General features: G+C 37.4%; 1 protein-coding gene across 4 annotated transcripts; it reads right to left on the bottom strand.

Moving 5' to 3' along the window:
- Positions 1-355: 355 nt before the first annotated feature.
- Positions 356-17,645, bottom strand: l(3)80Fg (dnaJ homolog subfamily C member 16 l(3)80Fg). 4 transcript variants are annotated; one of them, XM_088259538.1, is made up of 13 exons: positions 17,283-17,645; positions 14,404-14,580; positions 12,179-12,268; positions 10,908-11,188; positions 10,175-10,355; positions 9,375-9,576; positions 8,013-8,226; positions 6,401-6,657; positions 5,727-5,899; positions 3,931-4,110; positions 3,297-3,398; positions 2,431-2,635; positions 356-1,690 (listed from the first exon to the last, which is right to left on the bottom strand). In XM_088259538.1, the coding sequence occupies exons 1-13, from the start codon at positions 17,462-17,464 to the stop codon at positions 1,460-1,462; spliced, it is 2,475 nt and encodes an 824-aa protein (XP_088115664.1). In that variant the 5' UTR covers positions 17,465-17,645; the 3' UTR covers positions 356-1,459. The 4 variants fall into 4 exon arrangements, with proteins under 4 accessions (XP_088115664.1, XP_088115665.1, XP_088115666.1 ...); XM_088259539.1 differs by lacking the exons at positions 14,404-14,580; positions 17,283-17,645 and adding an exon at positions 13,403-13,620; XM_088259540.1 differs by lacking the exons at positions 14,404-14,580; positions 17,283-17,645 and adding an exon at positions 13,260-13,362.
- Between the last annotated feature and the right edge of the window lie 343 nt (positions 17,646-17,988).

The following is a 17,988-nucleotide window of genomic DNA, read 5'->3' as shown; positions in this document are numbered from 1 at the left end:
ATAAAGTATTATGCAGTTGTTTTATTTTATTTTAAAGTTCTATCATTCCTGATGGGAAATGTAATACGTAACAATAAAATACATACCATCATGTATAGTGACTTCAAATCAATATTTTTAGTTAGATTTTTAATTTGATAATGGTAATAATAATGAAATAAAGTGCATTAAAAAAAAGTAGAGTATGTCTATCTTACGAAAATTAATCAATCAAAAGAAAAATTATCTTTAATTAAGATATTAAAATTGCACGTAAACATATAGATAAAATTGATTTCAACCAACAGATATACAGATACAGTGACAATATGTATTTTATTTATTTATCCAAATAAGAAAATTCATTTCTATTTACTTTTCTCCATTTACACATACCTTTTTTAACAAATTTATATTGATATCTCTGACCATCGTACCAGGGTGTGTAACAAAAATTACCAATTTTACAAAATTTTATGTTGTGTCATCTTTTTAAATGGTCAACAATATGTCCATGATGAGAATACCACTTTGTTCGGATATAGCTTACATACATGTTAATGTACTTAGAATCTAAATCATAACTTTAGACTCAACTTGATACTGAAAGGTAAGTTCATATACAGTAATTCCTTTTTATCCATGGCAAAAAATCTTACGAGTGCAAATATTTTTTGTGATTTTTGAAGCGCTTATCTCACGAGTCACGCTTATGCTTTGTAATAAATAAACTAGGGAAGGCAAATATAATGATGTAAGAGAGGGATTCAAAGTTTATGGAAGCCCTATGATGAAGTGTGAACTTGAAAAAAAGAGACATGAATTTGTTTAAATATTAAAATATTTTTATCTTAGTAAATAAGCTTATCTCCTCACAGTACCATCCACTTTCTTGAATTGAATCGACAAGTTTTTTTGGCTTACCTTTTGTAATACAATAATTTGTTATATTGATCAAAGACCATATTTATATTGACCAGTTATATTGATCAAAAAATATATTTTTTTTATATTAGAAATTGAAATTGCACAGAACACAATTCTATATTGTCTTTTATTCTCATTTACAAAGAAAGGCTAAAGACCGTAACCAAACAGCGTATTGATACAGATAGAAGGTTTTATTCTCATGATTTGCAGTGTTATGGTAAAACGAAGCATGGATAATGAGGGATTACTGTATTTCTAGTACTGTACTTTGAAAATCCTAAATTATTATAATGGATTGAACTTTTGTAATCAAACTGTTAAGGTACAGAATGCCAGGAAGATATGACGATTTCCAGCGGGTTCCCAGAATACTACGTTAAAAAATTGAGTTTCTCTTATTTGAGAATGGTGACACAAAATGCCAAGGAGGTACAAGGGTCTCTCCATTAAAAGTTTAAAGATCTTAGATTTATAAACTGCTTTTCTCTTTATTTAACTTGTTGAGAAAGGTGACGCAAAGTGCCAGGGGGGTATGGCTGCCAGGAGGGCCCTACTTGGTGGTGAAGTCGGGCCAGTAGTTGACGTAGTAGCGGTGCGTGGTGCCCTCGAAGAGGCGGTCCAGCCAGTTGTCGAGGCCGACCAGCAGGGAGCCCTGCAGGATGGGCAGGCCGGCCGCGCTGTCGCTGTCCGAGGAGGAGGAGCTGTGGAAGCCCATGAACGCGCCAGCCTCGGGGTCAGCGGTGCCCCCGCCGCCCAGCCGACGAGTCATGCGGGCCATCCTCTGCAAGCAAAAATAATGAATTTTGATTTGAATAAAGAATAAATATATAAAAAGAAGACACCTGTTGACTTGCATTTTGAGATAGATTAAAAGATTTGTAGAAATTTATTGTTCACAAAGAAGGTGAAATTGGTGAGCGATTTATTAATGTATCGTTTGTATAGCATTGAAGCCACCTCCTTTTGACCTGAAAACAAAGTTAACCAGGGAGTTCACTTTTTAACTAAGCTGTTGCAAACTCTTTCACAAGGACGTGTCAGTATGTCACGCCCGGTGGACGTAAGTTCATATATTTTATTTATACTTAAAATATATGAAAAGACTGTGAAATATATATTTTTCATTTATTTATATATAAATCACAAAGGGAAATACAAAATTGCAAACAAATAGAAAAGAATTCATGTCAATACATGTATGGATGACTGATTTCCTTTGTTGTTTGAAAATATAGGTCCCTCCCGTTCCAGGACGCAACATATACTTACAGGACGTATTCATATGTCCTACCCGTTGCCATATTGTTTACGTTTGACGTATTTATATGTCCCACCCAGTTAACAGGTTAAGAAAACATACATATTTTTCAACTTAATAATGTGAATACTAATTGCACTGCTAACCTCTAATCGCACTGCTGATGGCATTACATATGCACGGCATATACATATGCGGCAAATTTGACAAGATACTCTAATTATGCTGGTGAGGAAAATTAGGGAAATGGGTTTTTGACGAACCTTGGAACCCTTGGTGGTCTCCGGGTGCTTGGCGTGGAACATGCAGAAGTACTTGCGGTGGCCGTTGAGGGCCACCACGGTGCCCACACAGTTGCGCGGGTTGATCCGCAGCTCCCGCGGCTCGGGCAGGGACAGCTGCAGCAGGTGGCGGTACCAGCTCACGTGCCGGTCCACGTCCAGGTGAGCAAACTGCAGCGTCTTGTTTCTAACCAAGATTACGTATATCAGAACTGAATCATCCAATTATACGGGCCAAACTTATATGAAAATTGATAGCATTAAAAATGTTGTACACAAAAATAAACATGCTCTTCATCTTCAAACCCTTATCCGCACCTGATGGTACATAACTCATATAAACGCAATGTTAACTTGATCACTAATACACGAAGGAAAGGTGATCAGCCCTTTGCTTCAGGTACTAGTCCAGGGTAATATTGAATAAATATTAGAGTGAAAAATCACTTATATTTATTTGACCTGGGAATTGAATCCGGGACCTCCAGTACGGTAGTCGAGCGTGCTGACCTACGGAGGCGGACAATACTACTTAATAATAATCTTAGATAATTTATAATTTTAAAGTGCTATTTTTGTGAAAAATTATAATAATGCATAGGTTTCGACGCAACACACTGGTGTCTGCCATGCTGGCCAATATCCCCATTCACGATTTTGTTTATGTTTTGTATTGTTTATTTATATCTAAATAAAGTTATCACATTTTCAAAAACAAGTTTTTCGATTTATTTTAAACCTATTTTTATACAATGGACTTTTGGCTTTAACGGACATTCTCTCCCCCTAATGAGTCATTATATCAAGGTTTTATTATGCTCCTTTTTTATTAGAATCAGTTGGCTTACTTTCTATAAGGCCAGACGGTCTTGTGGAACATGGTGAGTAACTGAGTTCGGGACTGTTGATCTACCAGTAGGACTATCGTACGGCAACCGGGTTTCAGTAATCTGAATAACAAAAACAAATACATCCATTAATTGATTTACTGACGTTAAAAACATGAGACAAATGAAACTTGCGAGGGATAATTCTGAAAGTTAAAAAAAAAACAATATATTTAATATAATTGAATGGCTAGATGACTACCCACATTTTAGTCATGACATTCCTAGATATATCATATTTCTTCTTCTCTTTCCTTGTTCGCTCCCTAGGTGGAGCATATGGCCGACATCTCCTTGGCTTCCTACCAGGTCAGTCCGGCATCCCGCAGTTCCGCTGAGTATAGTCATATCATATTTAATATGTACATGACTAATTATGACTAATCAATTGAATGTATAGAATTATAGAGTGCTCAGTTAAAATTATTAGAGTCACGACTGACCTGACGAGTCCATTGTATTTCTCGGCTCGGAGCTCGTGTAGTTTGAGCTAGGACTGGGTGGAGAGAGTGCTCCGGGGAACGGTGAGATCCATTATTGTTGTTTTGTGACGCCTATAAAGTGCTCAGTTATTATTAATAGAGTCATGACTGACCTGACGAGTCCGTTGTATTTCTCGGCTCGGAGCTCGTGTAGTTTGAGCTCGGACTGGGTGGAGAGAGTGCTCCGGGGAACGGTGGGAGATCCATTATTGTTGTTTTGTGACGCCTTGTCCGCACTCCCGTTGGACGGCTTCTCCATCTTGCGGCGCTGAATGGACTCCTCTTCCAAGCGACTGTCACAGAAAACAATAATTTATTAATAGTTTTTCACTTTTTCTCTTATAGCATTTTTTTGCAACATCTTTTGGTATATTGAGAATAAGGGTAAGATCCTCACAAATGTTTGAAGATGGCGACTTAATCTATCTATCTATATATATTTGTACAATACATCACAAAGGAGTTCGTGCGGGCCATATTCACCATACCATAGAACGGACAATTAAACTAAGCCAACTTTAGTTTAATTATAGTTTTGAAAAATTGGTGGTTTGCCTATTTCTTCTACAGTTTCAACACCCTCACGCATTCGGGAAAAATCGGCTAAACCACTTCGTACAAAAGAAAACAACAGTAAACTTGCTCGAAAACCAACTCACGCTAATACGGGATTATTGTAAAATTTACAACAACGATGCAAAATAACTGCATGTTGACAAAGACACGATGTCTCATACTGACCGCTATCTAGTATAGTTTTAAATAGGAGGGTACTGAAGGCCTCAGCCTCAGCCTCAGCCGGAAATTAATGAAAAATATACAAGAATATTGTCCGCCGTAAAATTTACAAATGGCCCAAGATCCCTTGATGTTTTCAAGCGTCTCTTTATCTTGCAGACATTTCACAAATGTTTCTGATAATTAAAAAAAACCCTAAAACACAACCATAGATGGTGCCGAGGAATATGTAAAAAAAGTCAATTGATGCATAAATATGACTTGAATTTGAGTAGTGTATTTGTCAATCATGGATAGAGTGCCATCGCAAGCCCTGTAAATAGACTTCCATATTCTTGTTCATGTATACTGATAATAATAATTTTGGATAATTTATATAGCACCATTTTCGTAAAATACTACTTCAAGGGCGCTTACACAGATGTGAATTATGATATGAATATAATAGATAAAAATTTTTTTTTAAAAAGAGTCTGGGGAAGGGGAAAGTGAAGCAGCCATATTATTGCACCTTCTGCTTGGTCTTCGTGAGTTGGAGCATGGCCGCATTGGGCAGGATACCTCTCTAAGCCAGTGTTCCGCAAACTTTTTCTATTCAAGGTACACCTATCAAATGAAGAAATTTCAGAGGTGCATATTTACCATATTATGGGAACATATTTAACATATCGTAGTCATACAGGAGAAAGTGACCAAGTGCATTGTTTACAAAAACGTGATCATTGACTATTTGATATCTTACTAGCTTAATATTGCCCTGAAAAAAATCCCCAAGGATTTAAACTTGGAAGTATAATATATAGACTTGTTAAAAATGACTAACAGCATTGATTTTTATTTTCTTGTCAAGCAAAAATGACTTTAATGGCCCTCCTGAACATTTTACGTTGAGTTAGTTGGTCACTTTCTCCTGTACGACTATGATATTATGTTTAATGTGGAATGTGAGCCTACTTAACTGAGCACAGGCAATCAAAATTTGGAGCAATTGTGTTATTTTCACAAAACTAGACCTTTTTCCGGGGCACACCAGTTAATCATCACGGTACACCAGTGTGCCGCTCTAAGCGATGGTCATGCTGGATAGCAGCATGTGGAGCTTCTCGTCATTGTGTGTGGCCAACTGCAGATGGCGGGGGATGATGTGTTACAGATATGAGTGTGTCCTTACACGAGGTGCGCCATGAGGTAGCCTGCAGCCAAGATGAGCAGGATAGTGGCCAGCACGGAGAGCACGGGCAGTAGCGTGTCCTTGCGCATCGAGTCGGCCGCGTACTCCAGCATCATGCTGACGGCTTCCAGCATGCGGCCCCACGTGCCCGCCGTGTGCTCGTCCACCAGCTCCTGAACAGTTAGACGAATGCCTTTATACATCGTTTAACCCTTTCAATGCCGGAAGGTATTAATACAGCCGTACCAAGCAGGGCGTGAATTTTTTCAACAAAAATGTGAAAGCTTTTAGAAAGCTGACTGTAGCTTGATAATATCGGTATTTCCTGATCTTCCTAATAAGTAAATGTTTTCATTTATTGATTCGTGGTGTTTGAAAATGATGCGGACTGTATCGCAACATGCATCACAGTAGATTTTAAGAAATAGTGGTATTTACTAAGTAAAACATTAATTAAAAAAGTAAATGTTTCTTTATACATATTCTAATTTAAAAATACTGCTATTGTATTTGATATTGGCTTGCAACAAGCTCAAACTTATTTTGTGTGGCCGGCCTGGCGAGCACGGAATTGGAGAATGAGTTAACGCGCTTGTGGCACCGAACCAATTGACCTTTCATCCATATAACAAAAGGAAATTTGTTTTTAACGAAAATTTGAATATTTTCGTCACCTTGACGACAGCCTCGTAGGACATGACCTCGGTGGGGCGCAGCAGGCGGCGCAGCGTGTCGGCCAGCTGCTTCATTGTCCGGTTGGCGCGCGCCCCCTCCCCGCCCAGCGCGCGGCCCTCGGCGCCCCCACCCCCCGCGGCCTCCTCGCCCTCCCAGCGCTCCGGCAGCCACTCGTGCCGCACGCGGGACTCGTCGCGCCGCCAGATGATCACGATGCGCAGTTCCGCCCACGAGGGCTCCTTGGCGACGTCGCCGGCTGTCGAGGAAGTCATATTCTAATTTATGACAAATATTTTTTTATGAATGCAAAGAGAATAAAACGTTAATAGAAAAGAAAAGATATTAGAGACAAAATAAAGAGTTCACGCATTCGTGGAAGCCTGGGCGTAGAGGAAAGACATTTGAGATGGTATGGGTTATAGGACGCAGAGAACCCGAGCATGTCGTAAACCAGGCAATAGAAACAGATCTTCCTCAAAAGACCAATAAATTCATGAGTGCTGTAAAGAGAAAACATGGTTCGAAGACATGGTCTAGGTGATGTTGTCCATGACAGAGGGACCTACAACCTGAGAACGAGGAGAGTCTACAAAGACGATAAGTTGGGATGTAGCCTGGAAGAAGAAAAGAGAATAGAACCCCATACTCTATCTGTTAACACATTTTGGGTATTTTTACGTCTGCGAACCGCTGGTAAAGGGATTTGATAATTATGTACATATAGTTAAGACCTTAATGCAGAGATCGGTACATAATATTCATATAAAAATATTGGATAATTCCTTCTTTACTGCCTTTGAAATAAGGCCAGCGCGGAAGGTAAAAATACCTTTGCCGTCTTTAAGCATCGATCAACCGAACTGGTAGAAATACCCTTTCCATCTGAAATGTGTTAAGATCTGGCAAGGTTTAATCAATCACTGAATGATTAGGTTAGACCCTGTCTTCATGTTGTAGTTTTTATCATAATTGTTTTAAAAAAAATATTTCCTGTAAACCTTGTTCTGTGAAATATAATTCCTGTAAAATTATATTATAATAACTAACGATCACGCTGCTTCGCAGTAGGGGTAGGCAGAGAGAATAGAACGCCACACTACTCTGCCTTTGCAAACATTCTTCGCCTCTTCCAGATTCATGCATCTCCTCGTGCATATCCGCCGATTATTTCGACTCCTGACAGAAACGGCTTTAAATTTTTGATATACCTGATGATGCTCAAGATTTCCTCAGTCTTCCTCTGCTCTTTTTTACAACTATGTTTGGCTCATAATTTTTTTTTACTGTTCTTTCTTTTTTTTTACTAAACTTCCGTTTACGTATAAAAAAAATCTTCGCATTACCTGTGTCGGGTTGTGGTCCCGTGGTTAGTGTCGCGGACTCGAAGTCGAATCGAACCCCTCTACCACAATTTGATACCTATTTCTTATAATGATCCGCTTAGGCTCACAGAAATAGTATGAAATTGAAGTATATTTGTAAATAATAAAAACACAAATATTTCTCTTATTAATTTTTCTTTTTAAATATTGAAATATATTTTATTAATTCTGGTTTTTTATGTTTTTGATGAACGAGTTTGATTGTATTTGTAAGTCATGAGTCAGTTACCCGAGGAGGAGAGCGCCTCCACGAACTGGGGCTGCGCGTCCAGGTAGAGATGCGCGAAGCGGACGCGATCGGGCGGCAGCGCAGTGGCGGCGGCGTAGCGGCGCAGGCGCGAGCGCGCGGCCTCGTGCTCGCCGCCCTCGCGGGACAGCAGCACGGCGCACAGCCGGCGCCGGCCGCCCTGCCACTCCGCCGGGCACACCGTCTCCAGTATACCCTGCAAATCAGAAATAGTGTCGATGAATAATGGTTGAATGGTTGAGTGGAAACGCGATGACTGACCATTCTCTGTAAACGTCTTGGCACTGTTCCGTGTCTGTCTACTGTGCTGGTCGGGGTTGTGGGTGTCTGTGTACCGGCCATCGTCGAGTCGGAATCGGATCTAGCTGACTAATTGAACTAAACACTAATCCTTTTCACTGCCCACACTGGGGTACTTCTAGAAAATTTGGGAATGGACTTACAATCTTGTATTTATTTAGATTAGCAGTGACAGGTATATTGAAAGCTTTTAAATGTAAATTCACAGTACAATCGGGATACAATTTTATATTGTTTCACATTTTCAATAAATTTCGGAACTTAGTTTAAAAAAAATAAAAAATTGCTTAGCAAGAGCATAGTGTCAGGAAGCCTAGATGCTTCTGTTTTAGATCTGGGCATGCGGTGGGACAGCTTTCAATAGTATACCCTGCATTCCATTATTATTATTAACACATAAATCACAGCACTATTTATGATTCTGCTAAATTCAATTATTGTTGCGACAGCTGTTTTGCTTTACGACGACATTATCAAACTGTGTTGACACAACCAAAAATTAATGGCAGATCTCCGCAGAATCAGATATTTTCTTTTGAACCGACAAACCTAACCGGTGTTAGAGGGCTAAATCATACATTTGCCTCAAAACCATAAATTCCTCAGTGTTCTGGATACCTTCTTTAGCCTAGTTGATGGCTATGTTGAAAGCTTTCAAGGGTTTAGAAGGTGGAATTTTTCTTAACTGGCATGAATTGCTCACTATGAACAGAACAGAGAATCATTTGGATTACAGAGTGTTCGGATTAGCAAGCTGGCACTGTATTCAAAATATTGTTAGTACTAACACTGCCGTCCACACGCATAATGGGGATTCTTTTGTTAAGCGCCGGTAGGACTGGTTCAAATAATTTGAATTGTCGCTGGCGGTGTTTACAGGTTTTCAAATCTCAATGCTGTTTGAATATAATGAAATATAAGTCTTCTTTAAACGTAGTAAGTAAATATAAGTATTCTTTAAATATGCTAGTCAAATCTTAGTACTACATATTAAATATGATAAATAATTATATTAAAAATTAAGTAAAAAACGTTTGTGTTTACCTGGGACGAAAGCCTGGGCAGAGTGAGCAGCTGGTTGTCAGATATGACCTGGTGTAGGGTGGTGGTGGGTATGTCGGCCATGCTCACAGAGGCCGCGGGGCGACTCCACTCTTCCCGGAACAACATCACTGTGTCCAGTCCCGACTGCACTGAGTAACGTGTTCGCAGCTTCTCCGTGTTGGGGGCACTGAGGTCCACAAACCTGCAAAATGGTGTCACCTTAGATTACACTTCTTCTTCCTATAGATCCTCAGATCTGTCTGTTCCATTATCCATCTATTCTGACATGGAATGCCAGCTGTTACGCCATCGCTTTGGAGATCTTCCAGGTGGTCTTCTTCCATCTGAGTTCTCTTGACATTATATATGTATTAATTTCTGTGCTTAAAAGACTTCATATCAAAAAATCACCTGCCGCATTACAAAATTCCTTCATGTAATTAAACAATAGGAGTTAATTGAAAGAAGGCAAATTCTGTGCACCATTGGTGTAGACAGATAAATGAAATTCTGTATTGATTTACGTACCTCCATAAAAAAAGGCCAAACACCTGGCAACCCAGAACAGAATTATTATTAACATGTTGAAAGGTCCAATATCTCACTGGGGCAAGAGTGATATCAGTATTATTTGTGGATATATTGTATTTTCATGAAATTCTAACACCAAATTGACTTGCACTGTCGCATGATACCCGCTTTTCACATTTGTTAAGAGCATGTTTGTGGGCACTGCCAAAATATCCCCTAATGCAGAACATCGGTACACTTTAGAATATGTCAGTTGCGTGTTGACTCACCCAAAAGAAACTCGGTCCCGGAAGTGGTACGCGGCGAGCAGGTAGCGTAACCTCACGGATGGTTTGTCTTCCAGGATCAGCCCTCTGACCTTGTTGTCCTCCCATCCGGCAAGGAAACTGTCTACGTTTTCGTCCGTTATTGGTTTCACCAATTTATAAGGCATCTTGGATTTGATAAATTCTGTAAAATTAAACAAGGATATAATTTACATGTAGATATATAATGTTGCCAGAATCGTAATCTATCAATTATTTACAACATTTTCGATGCGTTCAAATCCTTGTTCACAAATCTAGGCTTCTCCACATAGAAGTCGTTTATATTGACATAGAATAAAATAACAACTATGTAATTTTTCCTACATTAATTTTATTTGACCAGTAACCGGGTTTAGTCGTAACTAACATCATCAGACTGGTTCGACATCATCAGACGTTACGACAAAACCCAGTTGCTGGTCAAATAAAATTTATGTGGGAAAAATTACAAAGGTGTTCCACCAAGAAATGTCAGTACAAAACTTAAATATTATTAATTGCTTTTTCAATTTCTATAATGAATTCTGTCTAAGTAATGTAATTTAAGTCCTCTGTTGCATGTTTGTAATCCGGTAGACATTATAATTAAGTTATAATAAAATATTTATAGCGATTTCAAAACAAAGTTATATTTTAATTATATGTCATCTTTATTAGTGGTGAAATGGGTTAAATAATAAAAAAATGTTCTCACCGACAACCTTCTGCACGGAGAGTGTGTTCTCCCTGTAGAGGTAGGCCCTCCGGTTGACGAGCGCCACGAGGCCGGGCAGGCCAGAGAGGCCGAGCTGGCGCGCCAGCAGCGGCTCGTGGCCCGCGTGCACCGTGGCCAGCACCACGCCGCGCGGCCGCAGTGCCTCTAGCAGGCGCCGCCACGCGGGCGCCGCGCGCACGCATTCCATGCACCAGTCCGAGTAGAACAGCACCAGCACCACCGAGCGGCTGCTCTTCTCCACCAGCTTGTGCTCAAAGTGCCTGCGGGGGAGGAACACACCTTGGAAACGGATCAGGATAAAAAGCTCTTGTTCTAGATACAATTCTTCATCTTTTTTTTTGCATGTTCGCTCCCCAGGTGGAGAATATGGCCTACACAAGGCGTCTCTAAGTCACTGTATCATTCACAATATATCCCCAAAAATGCCGATTTCAATTTTCCATTTTTCAGATTTCAATAGAATTCAAATGATTAAAAAGCCATCATTTTTAATTTCAAAGTATTTCATACTGTAAATATCTTTCAACATATTACCCACCAAGCCACGTAATGAGTCTTGTCGGTGGAGTGCATTTGAATACTTTGTAAATAAAGAGTTTATGGTAAAATATATAAGTATGAGAATACTACGTTGCCACATCCCTTAATCATCTAACAATATTTACTGTATTTTTATTTAAGGGTGGTGACAGACCGGAGCATTTCGTCATAACGTAACATCGTAACATCACTCGCGGCGAGCATCAGTGAGCATCCAAAACTATGGATGGAGCGCTCGGCTCGCTGTACCGACTATACGAATGCTCGCATCGTAACATGTTACGTTACGACGAAATGCTCCGGTCAGTCACCACCTTAACACGTTGACTGCCACGGAATTTTTCAGAATTCCAGTCTAAAAAGACAATTTCATTTACAATAAAAATATACTTTTACTTCTTGATTTTGAAGAATTTTTTTATAGTTATATTTTTTGTTTATTTATTAATAAATTTTCTGTTCATGTAACCCAGCATTATATTTTGTTTTTTTTTTCCAGAAGCCTATCCATACCATCTATCTATTTATCCATATTAGCACTGATATACTAGGAATTTTATTGTAGCTGCACGAATATGGCAAATAATACACAGTACAAGATAACTCATAGTCGGCGTCCTAGCAAAGAACGCAATCTACGAGTTATCTCGTAGTTATCTAAGTAAAAAAAAAAATAAAATAAATAAAACACCAATAAAATAAATTCTTACTTAGTAGTAACTGAAAGTTTATGAAATATTGTGATGTCTTGATCCTGGAAATGGAATCTTCCACCAAACATGTCTTCAAAGGGGTCAGTTCTGCAAAATAAAATACATTATGAGTGCATATTTATAAAACAAATTATCTGTTTTAAAAAAACACCTTGCAGTCGTGTTATTAATAATCTTAGATAACACCTGTATCCATATGATAAAATGCCCTATGCACCGTTGAGTGCGGATAAGGACTAGAAGATGAAAGTTAGTCTTGTTAGTCCAATATAAACTAATGATAACAGTGAACGAGGTAAAATGCGTCGCTCGTATACAAGTGCTATGAAACGCCATACAAAAGAGTGGAAAATATGTATGAAAATGGAATGAGAACAAAAGAGATCATATGAACATTTTGGCAGTTGCAAATGTTGCTAGTTGATTGAATATTGCATTTATGGCTGTTAAGGTGAATTTTTTTTTAAATTTTCATGAGTAGGCACTTGTGTAAATTTACTCCATAATACTGAAGTACTTTGGTTAGTTATACATAATAACAATGGCAATACTAATTAGTACATGAAAAAATTGTGAATAAAATAATGTACAATTATTTTATATGGAGTGTAAAATCTATCTGTATAATATTTAGGCCCAACTGATTGGGGGAGTTACATTATCAACCAATGACAGACCTTAGTTTTCAAGCTATGTTGCTAAAACTTTGGGTTTTACATTGACAATATTTGAGAACTAAATATTTCAATAAACTCCCTAAAGAAATTTAAAAAATAGAGGATATAAAAATTCTTAAGAAAAAAAAATAATGCCCATTACATATAAATCTTTAAAAAAATATACAAAAAAGACTATTATACCATTAATTATATAAAACATTAAACCTTAAGTGTAAGTCCCTCTCCAAGCACAAGAGCTCAGTCTCTTTTTGGAGAGGCACAGCGAATCTAAAACTATAAGTTTGCCATATGTATAAATGTTTAGATATTGTATTATGCTGTACTTAAAAATGTAACTATATTAAATAAATAAATAAAAAAATAAATAAACACAATACAGAATATAATACAATACATACCTAAAGCGGCCATACTGACTGTAGTCATGCCTCTCCTTGTACATGGTGCTGTCCTCTGAAGTAATACCGTGCAAGTCATATGCTTTTCTTCTCTCAGAGTACAATATAATACAGAATATATGTATACAATACAGAATACATACCTGAAGCGGCCATACTGACTGTAGTCATGCCTCTCCTTGTACATGGTGCTGTCCTCTGAAGTAATACCGTGCAAGTCATATGCTTTTCTTCTCTCAGAGTACAATATAATACAGAATATATGTATACAATACAGAATACATACCTGAAGCGGCCATACTGACTGTAGTCATGCCTCTCCTTGTACATGGTGCTGTCCTCTGAAGTAATACCGTGCAAGTCATATGCTTTTCTTCTCTCAGAGTACAATATAATACAGAATATATGTATACAATACAGAATACACACCTGAAGCGGCCATACTGACTGTAGTCATGCCTCTCCTTGTACATGGTGCTGTCCTCTGAAGTAATACCGTGCAAGTCATATGCTTTTCTTCTCTCAGAGTACAATATAATACAGAATATATGTATACAATACAGAATACATACCTGAAGCGGCCATACTGACTGTAGTCATGCCTCTCCTTGTACATGGTGCTGTCCTCTGAAGTAATACCGTGCAAGTCATATGCTTTTCTTCTCTCAGAGTACAATATAATACAGAATATATGTATACAATACAGAATACATACCTGAAGCGGCCATACTGACTGTAGTCATGCCTCTCCTTGTACATGGTGCTGTCCTCTGAAGTAATACCGTGCAAGTCATATGCTTTTCTTCTCTCAGAGTACAATATAATACAGAATATATGTATACAATACAGAATACACACCTGAAGCGGCCATACTGACTGTAGTCATGCCTCTCCTTGTACATGGTGCTGTCCTCTGAAGTAATACCGTGCAAGTCATATGCTTTTCTTCTCTCAGAGTACAATATAATACAGAATATATGTATACAATACAGAATACATACCTGAAGCGGCCATACTGACTGTAGTCATGCCTCTCCTTGTACATGGTGCTGTCCTCTGAAGTAATACCGTGCAAGTCATATGCTTTTCTTCTCTCAGAGTACAATATAATACAGAATATATGTATACAATACAGAATACATACCTGAAGCGGCCATACTGACTGTAGTCATGCCTCTCCTTGTACATGGTGCTGTCCTCTGAAGTAATACCGTGCAAGTCATATGCTTTTCTTCTCTCAGAGTCTGACAAAAGTTCGTAAGCTTGTTTGATCTCGACAAACTTAGTCTCTGCATTGGGATCCTCATTTTTGTCAGGATGCCTGGAATCATAAAGTAATCATTTATAGTGCATGTTGGCCCTCGGGTCAACCAAAATCGTATGTGATCAACATTTTGCGTAGTTGTAAGTGTGTGAATAGTGCTATGGTGGTGACGTGTAGTATTGTTTGCATGCTGTTGTTGTGATTGTCCTGACAAAGAGACGGGTCTTCACGAAACCGGTAGACAAAAAAATCTTGGTGAGTCGTTATACACTAATATTACTAACATTTTGTAAAAAAAAATGTTAAAGTAATCATTTATCTTTATAAAATAAAAGTACTTTGTTTTTAACCACTTTTTATTGGTATTTTTCTCCAACTGGTTTCGACAAGAGCCTTGTCATCATTAGGGTGAAACATGTACTAGGACTACATGTTTAACCCTGACGATGACAAGGTTCTTGTCGAAACCGGTCGGAGAAAAGTACCAATAAAAAGTGGTTAAAAACAAAGTAGTTTCATTTTATAAAGTTTATAAAATGTGCCACAAAGTATCTGCGAAAATCATTCAAGAAATCATTTATCTATTTGAACTTTTTGTATAGATTTTGATATCTCAACATAGACGAAGAAGAATATGTAAGTCTGTGTATTTACAGGGCTTATGACCTGTCATAGGCTGTTATAGTTCACAACAGCCTTCTTTGTTGGTTTGAGAATTTTTTTATTTAGCAGAGACCCTTTTTTTATTTGTATAACCCTGGATTATTTTTACATATTGGAAATCACCTGAAAACATAATTTTAAATTTTTTATTTAGCTTGTAAGATATCTTGCATAAAATAAAAGTACAATACATTGGCGAGCTCACTGCTTTAAAACAATATCTTTCAACCGACCAAAAACCAATTAGTGATGTTGGTCCAGGTTTTAGTGTGTTTGTAATGCTTCCATAATTAGGCCATTGGACAATGAAGGAATTACTGAATAATAATGCGTTGAAAAATGGAAAGTTTTCTCTCCTGAAGAGTGGATAGATCACGATCAGAAAGGTACGTAAGTTTTCCAAAATATAATTGGCGCATTGGGGTTGTAAAGAATATTATAAAGTAAAGTAGAATTGTTTAATTTGAGTTTTGCTTAGTAAATACCACTATTTCTTAAAATCTATTGTGACATGTCGCTCACTCCTTTCAAGAACGTCATAAATTAAAAAACTTGATTTTCAGGAGAACATTTTTAAAGTTAAAAAATATATATTAAAATAGTAAAATAGTATTAAAAATAAATATCAAGCCACTTACTGAACTTTTTACTGTGCAACAGATATTTTTAGGTAAAGCCTAAAGGTTTTTTCTCCATTTGAAAAATATTTAGTATATTTTAAAAAATAATTAAACTTTCTGCCCTGTAGCGGGTAAATATTAAGTTAAAAATATGCCTTTTTTGCTGGGATATAGTGCATTTTTTGGGCATGCCGAAAACATGCACAACTGAAAATTGACGATTTTTGATTTATGACGTTCTTGAAAGGAGTGAGCGATGTGTTTCACATTCTTCATTCATGACATACTTAAAAACGAAGACGAAAAATAATGAAAGGCAATGATAGGGAATGTTGAAAAGACTAAGAGAGAGTCTTTAACCCTCCCTTCCTGGTGTTGCGTACCTTGTACACATTGCTTCTCTTAACCAACAATATCTCTATAAGTGTAATAAATACTAAATAAATTTTAGGTATTCCTCAAGTAAGTATAATAAATAATCAATTTTAGGTATTCCTCCATAACATATTTACGCATTGATTTAAAAAATAATATTAATAATAATCAGAATTTATCGGGTATATCGGAGGTATTTTGTGAATATTGGAAACAAATTTGCGTATAAACAGCGTGTGAAGAGTATGCGGGAACCGTGACACTATATTCGCATCTCACTCTTGCATACTTGCACTGTGCACTCAATATTCTCTGGCTAGCGCCTAGCGGGCGGCAGTAGCTCTTGGGCTCCCGACAAGAGTGGACCTCTTGTTCTGTGAGCGTTACCAGATGGTTTTTTAATGTTTTCAGCAAATAAATCTAAATTATTATAATTTTTTACTTCATTCATAATTAATTAAAGGGATTAGCTATTGATGTCCGTATTTTTCCTATTTAAAATCGCTAATTTTTTATTGTGTAGTGACTACCCAACACCGAGACGCGCGTTTTTATTTTAGCACCGGAAGGGAAAGGTTAAAGTGGTTTAGATATGTGGAGTGAATGGATGGCGAGATATGACTACAGTATTTAAGAGAAATGTGAATGGGATAACTGAACTGGGATGGCCAAGAAACACTTGAAACAACCAATTCAAACTTAAAATCAGGTTGCATCAAAAGTCTACATAACCATAGGTTGTATGGATGTAGAGAACGTCAGAATAGATGAGTGTGGTGGTCCATCTTCATTGTCTACCCGTGCAGTTAAGCGGCGTAATGGGGATACAAATTGTAATAAATGGTTATATTTATTTTTTTGATTTATAGATATATTTGGCACTTAAAGAGAGCAAATAAAGGGATCAAACAATAGCCTGTACTAAAGATGTTATTATTTTAGCATATTTGTTATTAAAAGAATATTTGATTTTATGTTTCATTCATCCTTTGATTTTGAGAATTAAAATAACTACAATAACCAGGAACGCGATCCAGAATGGGTGAATTGACATTTGAGTACGCCAATATTTTTTTATGAATAGAATGTCTGTTTACTCACCATTCTTTCGCTAGTTGCTTATAAGCCCTTCTGATATCTTGTAAACTAGCTCGGCGATTTATGCCTAAAATCTTATAAGGGTCATCTATATTTTGCAAAGCCCCCAAAGAGCTTAACCATAATATAAAAATAAAATACACTGCTAGTCGCTGTGCGCTGAAACCACCCCATATCCATCTCATTTTTAAATAAGTTCGTCGAAAGGATTCATATAAAAACGAGATAAAACTGAGAACTTGCTTTAAACTGGGAAAATATTAAGTATATATTAAATTTCCAACATATTGATCATCGCTATGAAATTGTTCACAGATCAGAGAAATAGAAGAAGCAGATTTTGATTAGCCACCATCAGTCACTGATCCGAAAATAGACGCAGATAAACACCCTCACAAACTTCACAATACAGTAGGGTAGTCAGCACACGGGAGTTTTCCTCTGGGGTTTTCCGCTTTCAGATTTCTGAATGCATAATTTAGATTGATGTTGATAAAATTTCCTACACAAATAAAATTTTTAGAATATTTTTCAATCGAATAAAATAAATGTATACGAGTACAGAGTTTTGTATGAGTTCTGTACATTCAGAATTCCGAAAGCAGAAAACGCCCATGTGCAGCAATCTATCGTCACATGTTTTATTTAAACCTCACCGCACACGAGAGTTTGACGAATTCGAAATTCTAAAATAGGGTATTTTCACTCC

Source organism: Brachycentrus maculatus, unplaced genomic scaffold (genome assembly GCF_059751285.1).
Source record: "Brachycentrus maculatus isolate JH-2025_06_01 unplaced genomic scaffold, ASM5975128v1 h1tg000118l, whole genome shotgun sequence".
In the NCBI taxonomy this organism is placed as follows: Eukaryota; Metazoa; Arthropoda; class Insecta; order Trichoptera; family Brachycentridae; genus Brachycentrus; species Brachycentrus maculatus.
The sequence above is the reverse complement of the archived record's forward strand: the minus strand, read 5'-3'. Positions and strand labels throughout refer to the sequence as shown.